Source organism: Danio rerio, chromosome 16 (assembly GCF_052040795.2).
Source record: "Danio rerio strain M-AB ecotype USA chromosome 16, GRCz13ab, whole genome shotgun sequence".
Classification (NCBI taxonomy): Eukaryota; Metazoa; Chordata; class Actinopteri; order Cypriniformes; family Danionidae; genus Danio; species Danio rerio.
In genome coordinates, this window is record NC_141036.1 from 11,975,917 (window position 1) to 11,988,465 (window position 12,549).

Below are 12,549 nucleotides of genomic sequence, written 5' to 3' on the forward strand. Positions count from 1 at the left end.
CTTCGTTTTGAAGAATGGTTCCTGCTACAAAACGCTCCAGCATCGCACCTTTTAACCTATCGATACGGAAGAATAAACATACAACAACAAACAACAACAACAGCTCCAGCCAGAACCCCTGCTCTCCCCGAGAAACCAGCTGCAGCCTTGCAGCAATCAAGCCCAAGTTCCCGAAAAACGTCGGCCCACCAGCTCTTTCACCTTCTACTTCAAACTGCCTCACACAACACAGTCAACAAACTCAGACTAAACTCTCAAGACGCCGGCGATCCAAGCCATTGCAATAAAGCAGAACATTAGCGGTGCACCTGCGGTAACGTATATAGCATGCTTTAAGGGGAAGCCTCGCAAAAAATAACAACTCCCCAGCAAAGACTAAACATTTAACGTTATATATCTTTTGAAAGACAAGATTCATGACTAAAAAAGCAAACAACCAAAGAACTCACCTATCAGGCCTCCCGCTTGTCCACAGATCCATAACATTCTAAAGTAATTCGGCTGCAAGGATCCAGGCATAAGCATTGGTTTGGGCACGTCGTGCGTAGAGAAACATCACAGAATGCGCTGTTGTCATCCAAGCTAGTCACTGGAGCGCAGCAGCATCTTCTACACATAAACCTAGTAATTTTGGTCAACAAAATGGCCGCCAATCTTTGATTTACACCCCATTGAGCCAAAAGCTGAAAGAAGAAGTGTCACCATCCAATGAGCTCCCAACTCGAGACGGTCCCGCCCTCCCTCTTGACAACTTATGAATAAAGTCTACAAAAGACCTCTTGAATGAATTGGGGCAGATAGGCTTGTGATTTGACCACATTGAGACACCAAACGTAATGTTATTTAATCATGGATTAAAGTAAAGCCCATAACAACATTCCATTTTATACAGTTTCTACTGAGTGGTGACTTTTAAAGTACAGAGTTTGATTTTAGCAGTTGTACAAAAGATTGTTTAATTATTCTGTTTTCTAACAGTACATTTATTCTTTACCTGTTACATTATTATGTGGACATGGTTAAGAGGTCTGCTCGCGAGTTCAATGAAAAACGTGAGAGTATTTGACAGTAATGGAAGATGAACAGAGAAAAAGGCAGGTGCGCATCATGATGCTCAGTCGCCAGAAGAGAATTATAGCCAACAAACTGTTAGGATAGCAACTACAGTATTCCCAGTGCAAGCAGTTTGACTAAATCTTATCAGATGAGATGTAGATGTGGTGTGATTTGCTTCGGAGTTTGACAGAACTTTACACTCTTAAAAAAAAGGTTCCTTGAGGTTCTATATAGAACCTTGGGGTTCTATACTTGGCCATTAGAACCTTTTACCCAAAAAATGGTTCCATTTAGAACCCTTTGAGTGCAAAGAACCTTTTTGATTAAAATGGTTCTATAATTTTTTTTAATCATAACATAATTATGTAGTAAAGATTATAAAATAATTATAAGCTATAACACAGAGAGACAAAGCTTTTTGAGTCAAAGCCTAATAAAATGAATGCTGTGGTCAAAAACTTAATCAGTGTGCAGTATGATGGGATTTTTTTCATGCAGGTTTGTACATTAGCATATAACTTATAGGCCTAGTTTATATATACTCAATGTTTAACATTTTTGACAAATTATTTTGTGAAATAAATAAAATAACCAATTTATTTAGACTGTGCAGTACACTCTTAAAAGAAATTGTTCTATATAGAACCAAAAATGGTTTTATCAAGTGCTTCATATATGGAACCCCAAAAAGGTTCTAAATAGAACCATTTTAAGGGTTCATCAAATAGAACCCCAATTGGTTCTTTGAGTTCAAGTTACATGGTTCTATTTGGAACCATTTAAGGTGTCCCGAGTGGGTCAGTTGGTGTTTCTATGTGTGAAGTTTGCAAGTTCTCCCAGTGTTTGTGTGGGTTTCCTCTGGGTGCTTCGGTTGCCCCCACAGTCCAAAGGCATGCGTACAGTATTGGTTAATTGGCCGTAGTGAGTGAATGTGTGCAGGTGTATGAGAGAGTATATGGGTGTTTCCCAGTGCTGGGTTGTGGTTGGAAAGTGAAGAGTAATTGCTAATTCATTCTGCTGTGGTGCCTCTGATGAATAAGAAAGCCGAAGGATAGTGAGTGAGTGTTGGCCATCGTAATGCTGACACTTCAAGCCTTTACGGAATCAGGAGAGCTGTTAGGACCTTTGGATTTCTGTAAAACAATATTTCAATGTTGAGTACTTTTAACCAATAAACATAAGTCAAATAGAATTACAGTTCGGGGGGGATTCTGTGTAGTGCAGTTACCTTCTGTGGTTTCTTCTGCTGGTCCAATGAGACTAGCATAGAGCACTTCCTTCTTTTGGGCCTTCTCTTTTAAAGATGTTTCTGTGTTCTTCACTAAGTCCTTATATGCAGCATCCTAAATTAAAACATTATGTTTACTTTGTGTAAGTTTCCAAGTGACACATTTTCAGCAATACAAGTACTTTAAAGTCATCAAAAATACAGAAATACAGTGTAGACAGCTGTAATAGATTTTCTATTTAATCTGCATCTCATTTGTTACAGAATTTAATGAAATTTACATTTCTGAGTGACCTCAATTCAGTATGTACATTAAATAAAACAATAAAATTACAATAAGAACAAAACAAAATAACTGTATATCAAATAACATACATCATATTTGGCGGATACTTTTATCCAAAGGGACTTAGATTGTGTTTAATCTATACATTTATTAATATGTGAGACCTGGAACACATTTGGCATTGCTAATGCATTGCTGTACCAAATGAGTTTTAAAATGTCATATACACAGATTTTTCATATCTATTTGGCACACAATGTAACAGTGTTTGGTTTTTCACAAGCTGTGGCACTCCAAGAAGAAGAAACTGCTCCATTAGTTTTGCAGACACCTCCATAATCTGTACTTTGGAAAATAGTGTTTCATTTGGTTCTTGACTTATTCGTAAACTGTGTCGCATTCTAGGTCCATTACAATCTGAGGTAGTAAGACAGCATTTGTAGAGTGTGTAAATATGAATTTAAATCACAGAATTAATCTTGACATAAAATGTACATATTGAAATGAACTTGCCATGTGTTAAGTCCCTTAGAGTCCAGTTCACTTCCTATTGATCCCATCATTATGAGCTCACCACTGAAATCCTTTCATTTTTACATTTGTTTTGAAGACATTGCAACAAGGTATCCTGTAGGCATATTTACACCTTTCAATACATATTTCTTCTCTGCAGCACTTTTTATTAAGCAACGATCGTAATATTCTTCCTGTATTAAAACAGCAGCAATAACTAGTAGAATATTTTTGTGATAAATATATTATTTCAGTACACAACAACCAAAAAGTCTGAAATATGCATGTTATAAGATACAATACTTTACCAGGTGTGCTTGCTGATGATGTCAAACATTTATGGATATGACACGTGTTTTTCTTTAAGCTGGGATCCTTCTCCAAAGCTACTTGTGTCCTACAGACCAAAGTTGGGAACTTAATATGGGTCCCATGACACTTTTCTGTAATGATAAATACAATCTTTATAATATTCATTTCATTTTACTGACCACAATACAGTTTGTATGGATTTTAAAACAATGATACATACCAAGCACAAGTTTTATGATGCAGTTTCCAGGCTGTTTGAAGAAAAATAAAATATACATTAAAATATTTATTTTAAACTTATTTAGCACAATATATATATATATATATATATATATATATATATATATATATATATATATATATATATATATATATATATATATATACACACACACACACACACACACACACACACACTTAAAGGTTTAATATTTCACAATACACTTAGCCTGCATTTTGTGTCCTTTATAAATAAGACCTGATCTTTCATCTATGGATTGTTAAAATGTTTGGCTTTTTAAAGGTTTCAATAATATTCAGGGGCGGACTGGCCATATGGAGAACCTGACACCGTGACGGGCCTCCCGCGCGTGCACAGACTCGGGCACGAGTCTGCCCGTGCTGGCGCGAGCGCTGCACTGCTACCTTGCGATTTTATGCAGACTAGCCGGAACGTCTCAACAGCGGGCAGTAATGTCCACTACTTTGCTGAGTTTAGCTCAATCACTGATAAAATACACGAACCAAGCTAAAAGTGAGCGTTTGTTCAAGGTTGGCGCTTAAAGCAACACGAAAAACACGATGAAATCGGCTCATATCAAGTTAATTTTAAAATAGCGTGCACATGCTTTATTCACGCTCTCTCTCGAAGCTCGCCTTCAAATAACACAGCTGTGTATTGTTATCGGTAATTTAATTAGTACTGACAAACATGTATAGCGATATTGTAACTTATTTTGAATAAAAAGCAGAGCAAATTCAACTTAACACAGATTTCTGAACCAAAGGTAGACGACCGAGGTCATCACAAGCAGTGTTTATCCATAATCCATTTTAACGCTAAAGTTATTCAGTCTGTATCACCATATAACACGAGGGATTTTCTATCAAATAGAAACATTACTTCCTAATACTATATATATATATATATATATATATATATATATATATATATATATATATATATATATATATATATATATATATATATATATATATATATACTAACATACCTGAATGTCCCTCTCGAGGCTCTTCACCACCAGTCCATGACGATGTCTTTGTCAATGACGTCACCAGAGGGCTTTTTTATGATTATTAGTTTAAAATATATCATTTAACCATAACAACATGTTACTGCACAGTCTAAATAAATTGGATATTTTATTTATTTCACAAAATAATTTGTCAAAAATGTTAAACATTGAGTATATATAAACTAGGCCTATAAGTTATATGCTAATGTACAAACTTGCATGAAAAAATCCCATCATACTGCGCACTGATTAAGTTTTTGACCACAGCATTCATTTTATTAGGCTTTGACTCAAAAAGCTTTGTCTCTCTGTGTTATAGCTTATAATTATTTTATAATCTTTACTACATAATTATGTTATGATTAAAAAATTATAGAATCATTTTAATCAAAAAGGTTCTTTGAACTCAAAGGGTTCTAAATGGAACCACTTTTTGGGAAAAAGGTCTAATGGCCAAGTATAGAACCCCAAGGTTCTATATAGAACCTCAAGGAACCTTTTTTTTAAAGAATGTAGTACCCAAATAATATACCTAAAAGTTTTATTGAGGTACTATAATGGACCATTAAGGTACAAATATGTACCTTTTAAAAAGGTTCTCCCCCAGTGACAGCTCCTACCTTTATTTCTGAGAGTGTACAGTATATGTCATTTTTTGGTTTCTTATAAAGGTAAAATGGGGTGAAGCAGTGGCACAGGAGATAGTGCTGTCGCCTCACAAGAAGGTCGCTGGTTCGATCCTCGGCTCAGTTGGCGTTTCTTTGTGGAGTTTGCATGTTCTCCCTGCGTTCGCGTGGGTTTCCTCCGCAGATCATCAAGTTCCATGCTGCTTTGACAATTGAAAATGCCTGCTGCATAACATCTAAGTAAACTCGGTATTGACGATAGCAGCAATAATGAAAAAATTATTTTAGTTTTGGTTTACAAATTTCCATGATAAAAAAAATTGTATTAACATGCTGTCGAATAAAAATCATGTCTTTATCTCAGCACTAGGTGGCGCAGTGATTTTTCTGTCTTCGTTGTATCAGCAGTTTATCATTAACCTAAAGCTAATGTAAATAGTTCAGATGATTTGAGCAGTAGTTTTTGACAGACGAGAGCTTGATCATCATGGTTTCTAATGGTTTATTATGGACTCTCTGGATGTTGGCCTGTTTTGGTGAGTCTTTTTCTTGATCATCAAATTATAAAGTTTGTGTTTAAGCTTTGTTTAATAAACTATTAAATTGGTGGTTAGCTGAATTTTGTTACTGCTAAACAACGTTTTAAGCAAACCATTTATTACTGAGGTCACAATTTAAGATTTCTGTTTAAGACAAAAAATTATATATATATATATATATATATATATATATATATATATATATATATATATATATATATATATATATATAGCTACAATAAGGTGATTCAAAAATTATTTAATTAAAACTGACTAAAAATGTTTGTGCACAATGACTTAAAATTTAAAACACAAGTAAACACATGATACATTGTGTTACCATTTAAAACTCGATTTTTTATAGAACATTTAAGTTGTTTTTGAATACAATAAAATCAATAAAATTCTATTTGCTTTTTTTTTTAGTTAATTGACAAAAGTAAAAAGAAAAGATTTCCAGTATTTCAAAGACCAAATTAACTGTGTTCTGCAAATATAAACTAATTTTAATTTTGATGCCTGCACATACTCCCAAAAAAGTTGACACAGGCAAATTAAAAGTAAAAAGTTTATAGAATATACAAATGAAGCAGGTGAACTGGTGATTCATGAGGGCTTCATGGTTGAGTATAAAATGTGCATCTCTGTCCTTTTTTATGCAAAGCAGGATCATGAACCATTATTATATGCCAAAAGTCATGTGAGAGTTGTCAAATAAAATCGGAAAAATAAGATTGATCTATGCAAAATCAACACTTTATTTAACACTTTACTTTAAATCAACAATTTATGTCTTTCAACTACCATATTTGATATTGTGAAAAATTGAGGAAATCCAGAAAAATATATGTAGAGCAAGGCAGGAACCCTTAGCTGAAAGTGCTTCACTTTTGAGCCTCAGATGTCCCTGCATGAAATGTGGAGCCGTTGAATAAAACCACTTTACCTTAGGAGAACACAGTCTGCTGTTGCATCAAAAAATGGCAATTGAATGTTTAAATTTTGGTAGTAAAACCTACATCACTTGTGTGCAGTAGTAATGCTGCTGATTCTTAGAGTCAGAGCTAAACTCAGTTCATCAAGAACAGTGGCAAGCACAGACTTAGGGTGGGGCTGAGGCAGAAGGTCCGAAAAGGGCACAAAAAAAAAAAAAATAATAATTTAATATATGTAGCCAAATGTGTTTTAGAAGAGATTATAAACTTAATTTATCAAATTACCTGTATTTAAGTGGTTAAATAATCCTGAATTTTTTGGTTTTGTAGGAAACCAAATTGATTTATTTTTTGAGTTATACAAATCAGACCTCCACCTCAGTAAGATGAGATGCATTTAAGGCTTATATTAGGGGGCAAATGATCAGTTTTGCTAGTTCTAAGACAAGACTAAGCACAATTTTGTTCAAATGACTTCTTTAAGATATTTCTTTTAGATGTTAAAATTATGTCCATAATGTAAGTTTTGACGTCCTGTTTAAGCTCAGCCTTAGATGAAATCAACTAAAATATTAAATCCCTGAAATCTCATTAGAAGATCAATAAACAACTCAACAGCATCAGCAGCTTCAGATGACATATACTTTAGTACAGTGACCAGAAATATTTTGAGCCATTTGCTGTGTGTTTTGGTGCATTATCCTCTTGGTACATGGCACCGACTTCTAGGGTGCAAATAGTCCTCCAGAAAGGTTCAGTAATTCTTGGCAGTGATTTACTCATCTATGGAAATGCCATAATGTTGCAGCCCAAACCATCCATTACTGATCCACCCACAAACTTCACTCTAGACATGAAAAAATCTGGTTGGTATGCTTCATTGGGTCTTCCCCATATTGTAACTCCTGGATGTGGGAAAGACAATGAAGGTGGATCATCAAAGAACAATACATGTTTCACCCTGTCCACAGCCCAAGATATTTACTGATAGCACCAACCGACAACCCCTGCTCATTAATCGCTTATTAACAGTTAACTGGTCAGATTACTATTAATTTTATATTAAACAAATTGACGTGTCTATTTTGTGTCCGACACATTAAATATTGCATTTTAAAATACTAATTTATTTTTATATGCTAGCATATTAATAATAGAACAATACAACAGAGCATTTTCAGTGTTTAGCACAGAAGAGCTGTGTAAAAAATAAAAATAAAAAATAAAATATAATAATAAAAAATAAATAGAACTGCCCTAAATTATTTTCACTTAAATAATTAATTTATATTACAAAACGAAAATACTGACTGATTCTTTTTAATAACCGGCATAGGATTTTTTTTTTTCCAATCATGTTTTTTTCTTCCATCAAATAAAAATCGCAGACTTCCTCAAATTACTTGCTCCGAGGAAAATATGCCTTTATTTAATGCCCCGCTGTTATTATTATAATCACAAAACTTTTTTACATTTTTAATAGAAATCATTATTTTAAAGATTATGTCTTGCTATATGGTTTCCTCTCTCTCCCTCGCAATTCAAGTGCGTGTTGCGTGATAAAAAGACAACAACAACGCGCACATATGTTGACTTTTTGTAAACAGTTTTGTTGTTTAAATATGATATTGCATTAATGTGCATACATGCTTTATAAGCTGTAAAATAAAAAGTAAAGCCTATTTGTTGCGTTTATGACGCAGATCCAGGTCAACATCAGCACTGGTTTGGCATCAACACGTCTGTTAAACAGCAATATTCTTCTTCCATTTTGCTTCTTTGGCAAATGTGTCTGTAGGCACGGGTTATACATTATCGTCCCGCAAGTTAAATGTCTTGCAGTTGAACAAGTGGCCGAAAACAAGGCGCATCTCACTGACTTTGTTGACAAGGAAAAAAAGAGAAGAAGCGCGTTCCTTTTATGAAACGACTGAATCAACTGGGTATCGATTGTGCAAAAGTGTTGCTGTCTGTGTTGTTACAATTGTAATATTTAATACTATTGTGATATTTAAAATATGTACATTCATACATGCTCTGGATAACTTAAAACAGCGATTAGACCTTCAGAGCGGTGTTAATGCGTCCTGAAGTAAAGTGAAACGGCTATAAACTCCAGCAAGATAGAGTGATTATATACAGAGCCACAGACCTTTATCTATAAATAAAGTATAACTATAGAAACTGTGTTCATTTTAACTGAAAGCTTCGTCGAGTTTGCTGGCCTCACGCATCGCGCACCTGTCAGTCAATCAGTCAGCACGTAACGCCAAAGGGTTAAACAGCACTATATGGTTACAGAAAAGCTTGTGCTGTTATGATTCACTTACCTTTTAATACGTTTTGGTGTGATTTTAATCCGCTATTAAAAACAACAACAATGATTGAATGTTTTGAATGGGTAATGTAGCCGTGGAGGGATGCATTTTGGTCCCCACCATGGAAGAATGAATGTAGGAAGCCATGCTCTTTAAAAGTTCTCTGTAGTTGTCTTGACAACACAAACTGCTGCTCTGGGATGAGCCGCGTGCAAAAGATGCCCCTCTTAACGCAAAGGTGCATTCAATCGGCCCTTAAGCAACCAAACTAAAAATATATAAAATAATATTTTTAATCGTTTAACTGATTCAATTCAATTCAGCTTTATTTGTATAGCGCTTTTACAACGTAGATTGTGTCAAAGCAGCTTCACATAAATGGTCATAGTAACTGGAACAGTGTGGTTCAGGTTTTAGTGTTTAAGTTCAGTTCAGTTCAGTTTAGCTCAGATCAGTGTGATTTAATCATTACTGAGAGTTCAAACACTGAAGAGCAAATTCATAGATGCATAGCTCTACCAATCCTGAACCATGCGAGGCAGTGGCGACAGCGGAGAGGGAAAAAAAACTTCACCTGATGGGAGTGAAGAAAAAAAACCTTGAGAGAACCAGACTCAGTTGGGCACGACCATTTTAATTTCTCCGCTGGCCAAAAGTCTTGTGCAGAGCTTCATTCGCCGTGGTTGAGGCTGGAAGATGGCCTCAGCGAAGACTCGTCTGTCCCTGGAGCGTCACTGGAATCAGACTCATGTTCTCCACTCCCCACGACCATCAGCGCAGCAGCAGCTCAGGATATGGCCTGGTCCCGGATATGGAATCCTTGGGATCATCTCGTCGCTGGTCTTGGATCCAATCAGTGACTCCGCATAATCTGAGGACCTCGGGATGAGTATCCCCAGGTGAAAATAGAGAATAAAGAAAATAATTAGCGTAGCTGCTGTTCATAGTGTATATAAACAAGATGCAGAAGCCTGTGTGGAACCCGCTAGGTGATGCATTGAGTGTATGCTAAACAGATAGGTCTTTAATCTAGTTTTGAACTGGGAGACTGTGTCTGATCCTTGGACGTTATCAGGAAGGCTATTCCAGAGTGTAGGAGCCATGAAAGAGAAGGCTCGACCTCCTTTACTTGATTTTGCTATTCTAGGTACTACCAGAAGCCCTGAGTTTTGAGATCTTAAAGAGCGAGTTGGTTTGTAGCGAGACAGAAAGTTGGTTAGATAAACAGGAGCTAGATTACTTAGGGCTTTATAGGTGAGAAGTAATATTTTAAATTCAATACAAAACTTAACAGGCAGCCAGTGTAAGGAGGATAAAATTTGGGTTATATGATCATATTTTCTAGACCTGGTCAGAACTCTGGCTGCTGCATTTTGTACTAATTGAAGTCTGTTAATAGAGGGTGCTGGGCAGCCAGCAAATAGAGTATTACAGTAATCCAGTCTCGAAGTCATAAAAGCATGGACTAGCTTTTCTGCATCTGAGATGGATAGCATATTTCGTAATTTAGCGATATTTCTCAGATGAAAAAAGACAGTTTTTGTGACATGAGATATATGGTTTTCAAAAGTTAGATTGCTGTCTAATATGACACCCAGATCTTTTATAGTAGAGCTAAAGCTAACTTTGCATCCCTCTAATTGTAAATTGAGTTGCGAGATCTGGTGTGTGCAAGATTTAGGCCCAATAAGTAATAATTCTGTTTTGTCGGAGTTTAAGAGAAGAAAATTGTTGGTCATCCAGTCTTTAATGTCTTTGATACACTCAGTTAGTTTAGAAAGTTCAGACGTCTCGTCAGGTTTAGTTGAAATATATAATTGAGTATCATCTGCATAGCAGTGAAAGCTGATCCCATGTCTTCTAATAATGTCTCCCAGAGGTAGCATGTAAATTGTAAACAGTAAAGGGCCTAAAACTGATCCTTGAGGCACCCCATACTTTACTGGGCAGATTTGTGAAGGCTGTCCATTAAGATTCACAAACTGGTAGCGGTCAGTTAAGTATGACTTAAACCATTGTAGAGCCTGTCCCTGGACACTTGTAGACTTTAAGCGATTTATGAGGATATTGTGGTCAATGGTATCAAATGCCGCACTAAGATCGAGTAAAACTAATAGCGAGACGCACCCTCGGTCAGCAGCTAAGAGTAAATCATTGTTTATTTTCACTAAGGCGGTTTCTGTACTGTGATGAGCTCTGAAACCTGACTGAAACACTTCAAAAATCTGCAAAAAAGAGCATAATTGAGTGGAAACAACTTTTTCTAGTATTTTAGACATAAATGGAAGATTTGAAATAGGCCTATAGTTAGCTAAGTTGTTGGTGTCTAGTTGCGGTTTCTTAATAATAGGCTTAATAACAGCTAGCTTGTAAGAGTTTGGAACATGGCCTATAGATAAAGAAGAGTTGATAATGTTAAGAAGAGGTTCTCCTATAGCAGGTAGCAACTCTTTCAGTAATTTTGTTGGAATTGAGTCCAGCATACACGTAGCTGGTTTAGAGCTATTTATAATTTTTACTAACTCTTCGTGTTCTATGATTTTGAAGCAGTGTATGTTATTATTATGATTCAATGAAATATTTACAGGATTTGGAGTATAAGCCGGTGCAGAAAGTTTGGCATCTCCTATTTTCTGTCTAAAGCCTTCTATTTTATCACTGAAAAAATTCATGAAGTCATCACTACTAATTTGCGGTGGAGTAGTTTGTTCCAAGGATGACCGATTATTTGCTAATTTAGAGATGGTGTTAAATAAAGATCTAGGATTGTTATGATTATTTTCTATCAGTTTGCGCAGGTGCTCGGTCCTGGCAGATTTTAAAGCCCTCCTATAGCTGGACATACTGTTTTTGTACGCAATTCTAAAGACCTCTAAATTAGTTTTTTTCCATTTACGTTCCAGGGCGTGGGTTGCTGTTTTGAGCGCACGAGTATGACTATTATACCATGGTATAGTTTTAATCTCTCTAGCCTTTTTTAATTTGATGGGTGCCACAGTATTTAGTGTGCTAGTAAAGCTGGCATCCATACTGCTGGTTACTACATCAAGATCATTTGAGTTTGCGGGTGCATTACGAAATAGAGAGAGATCAGGTAAGTTATTTATAAATTAATCTTTAGTTGATGGAACAATAGTTCTACTAGTTCTACTACTGATTTCAGGTAAACACAGCTTATATAGTAAGAGGTAGTGATCTGTAATATCATCACTTTGTGGTATAATGTCTACGTCAATAACCTCGATTCCATAAGACAGAATTAGATCTAATGTATGCTTTAAGCGATGGGTTGGACCCACAATGTTTTGCTTTATTCCAAGTGAGTGTATTAAATCCATAAACGCGAGCCCTAATGTATCATTAGCGTCATCTATGTGGATGTTAAAGTCACCTACAATTAGCATTTTATCAGTTTTGACTAGTAAGTCAGAAATAAAATCAGAAAATTCTTTTAGAAAATTGACATAGGGTCCTGGGGGT

General features: G+C 35.6%; 1 protein-coding gene across 1 annotated transcript in view; it reads left to right on the forward strand.

Annotated features, from left to right (window-relative positions):
* Nucleotides 1–5,720: 5,720 nt before the first annotated feature.
* si:dkey-250k15.7 overlaps nt 5,721–12,549 on the forward strand; it is a 36,542-nt gene continuing 29,713 nt past the window's right edge. The window contains exon 1 of the mRNA XM_087286710.1: nt 5,721–5,813. Within this exon, the coding sequence (XP_087142836.1) occupies nt 5,765–5,813 (49 nt within the window). The 5' untranslated portion in view covers nt 5,721–5,764. The remainder of the gene's footprint in view (nt 5,814–12,549) is intronic.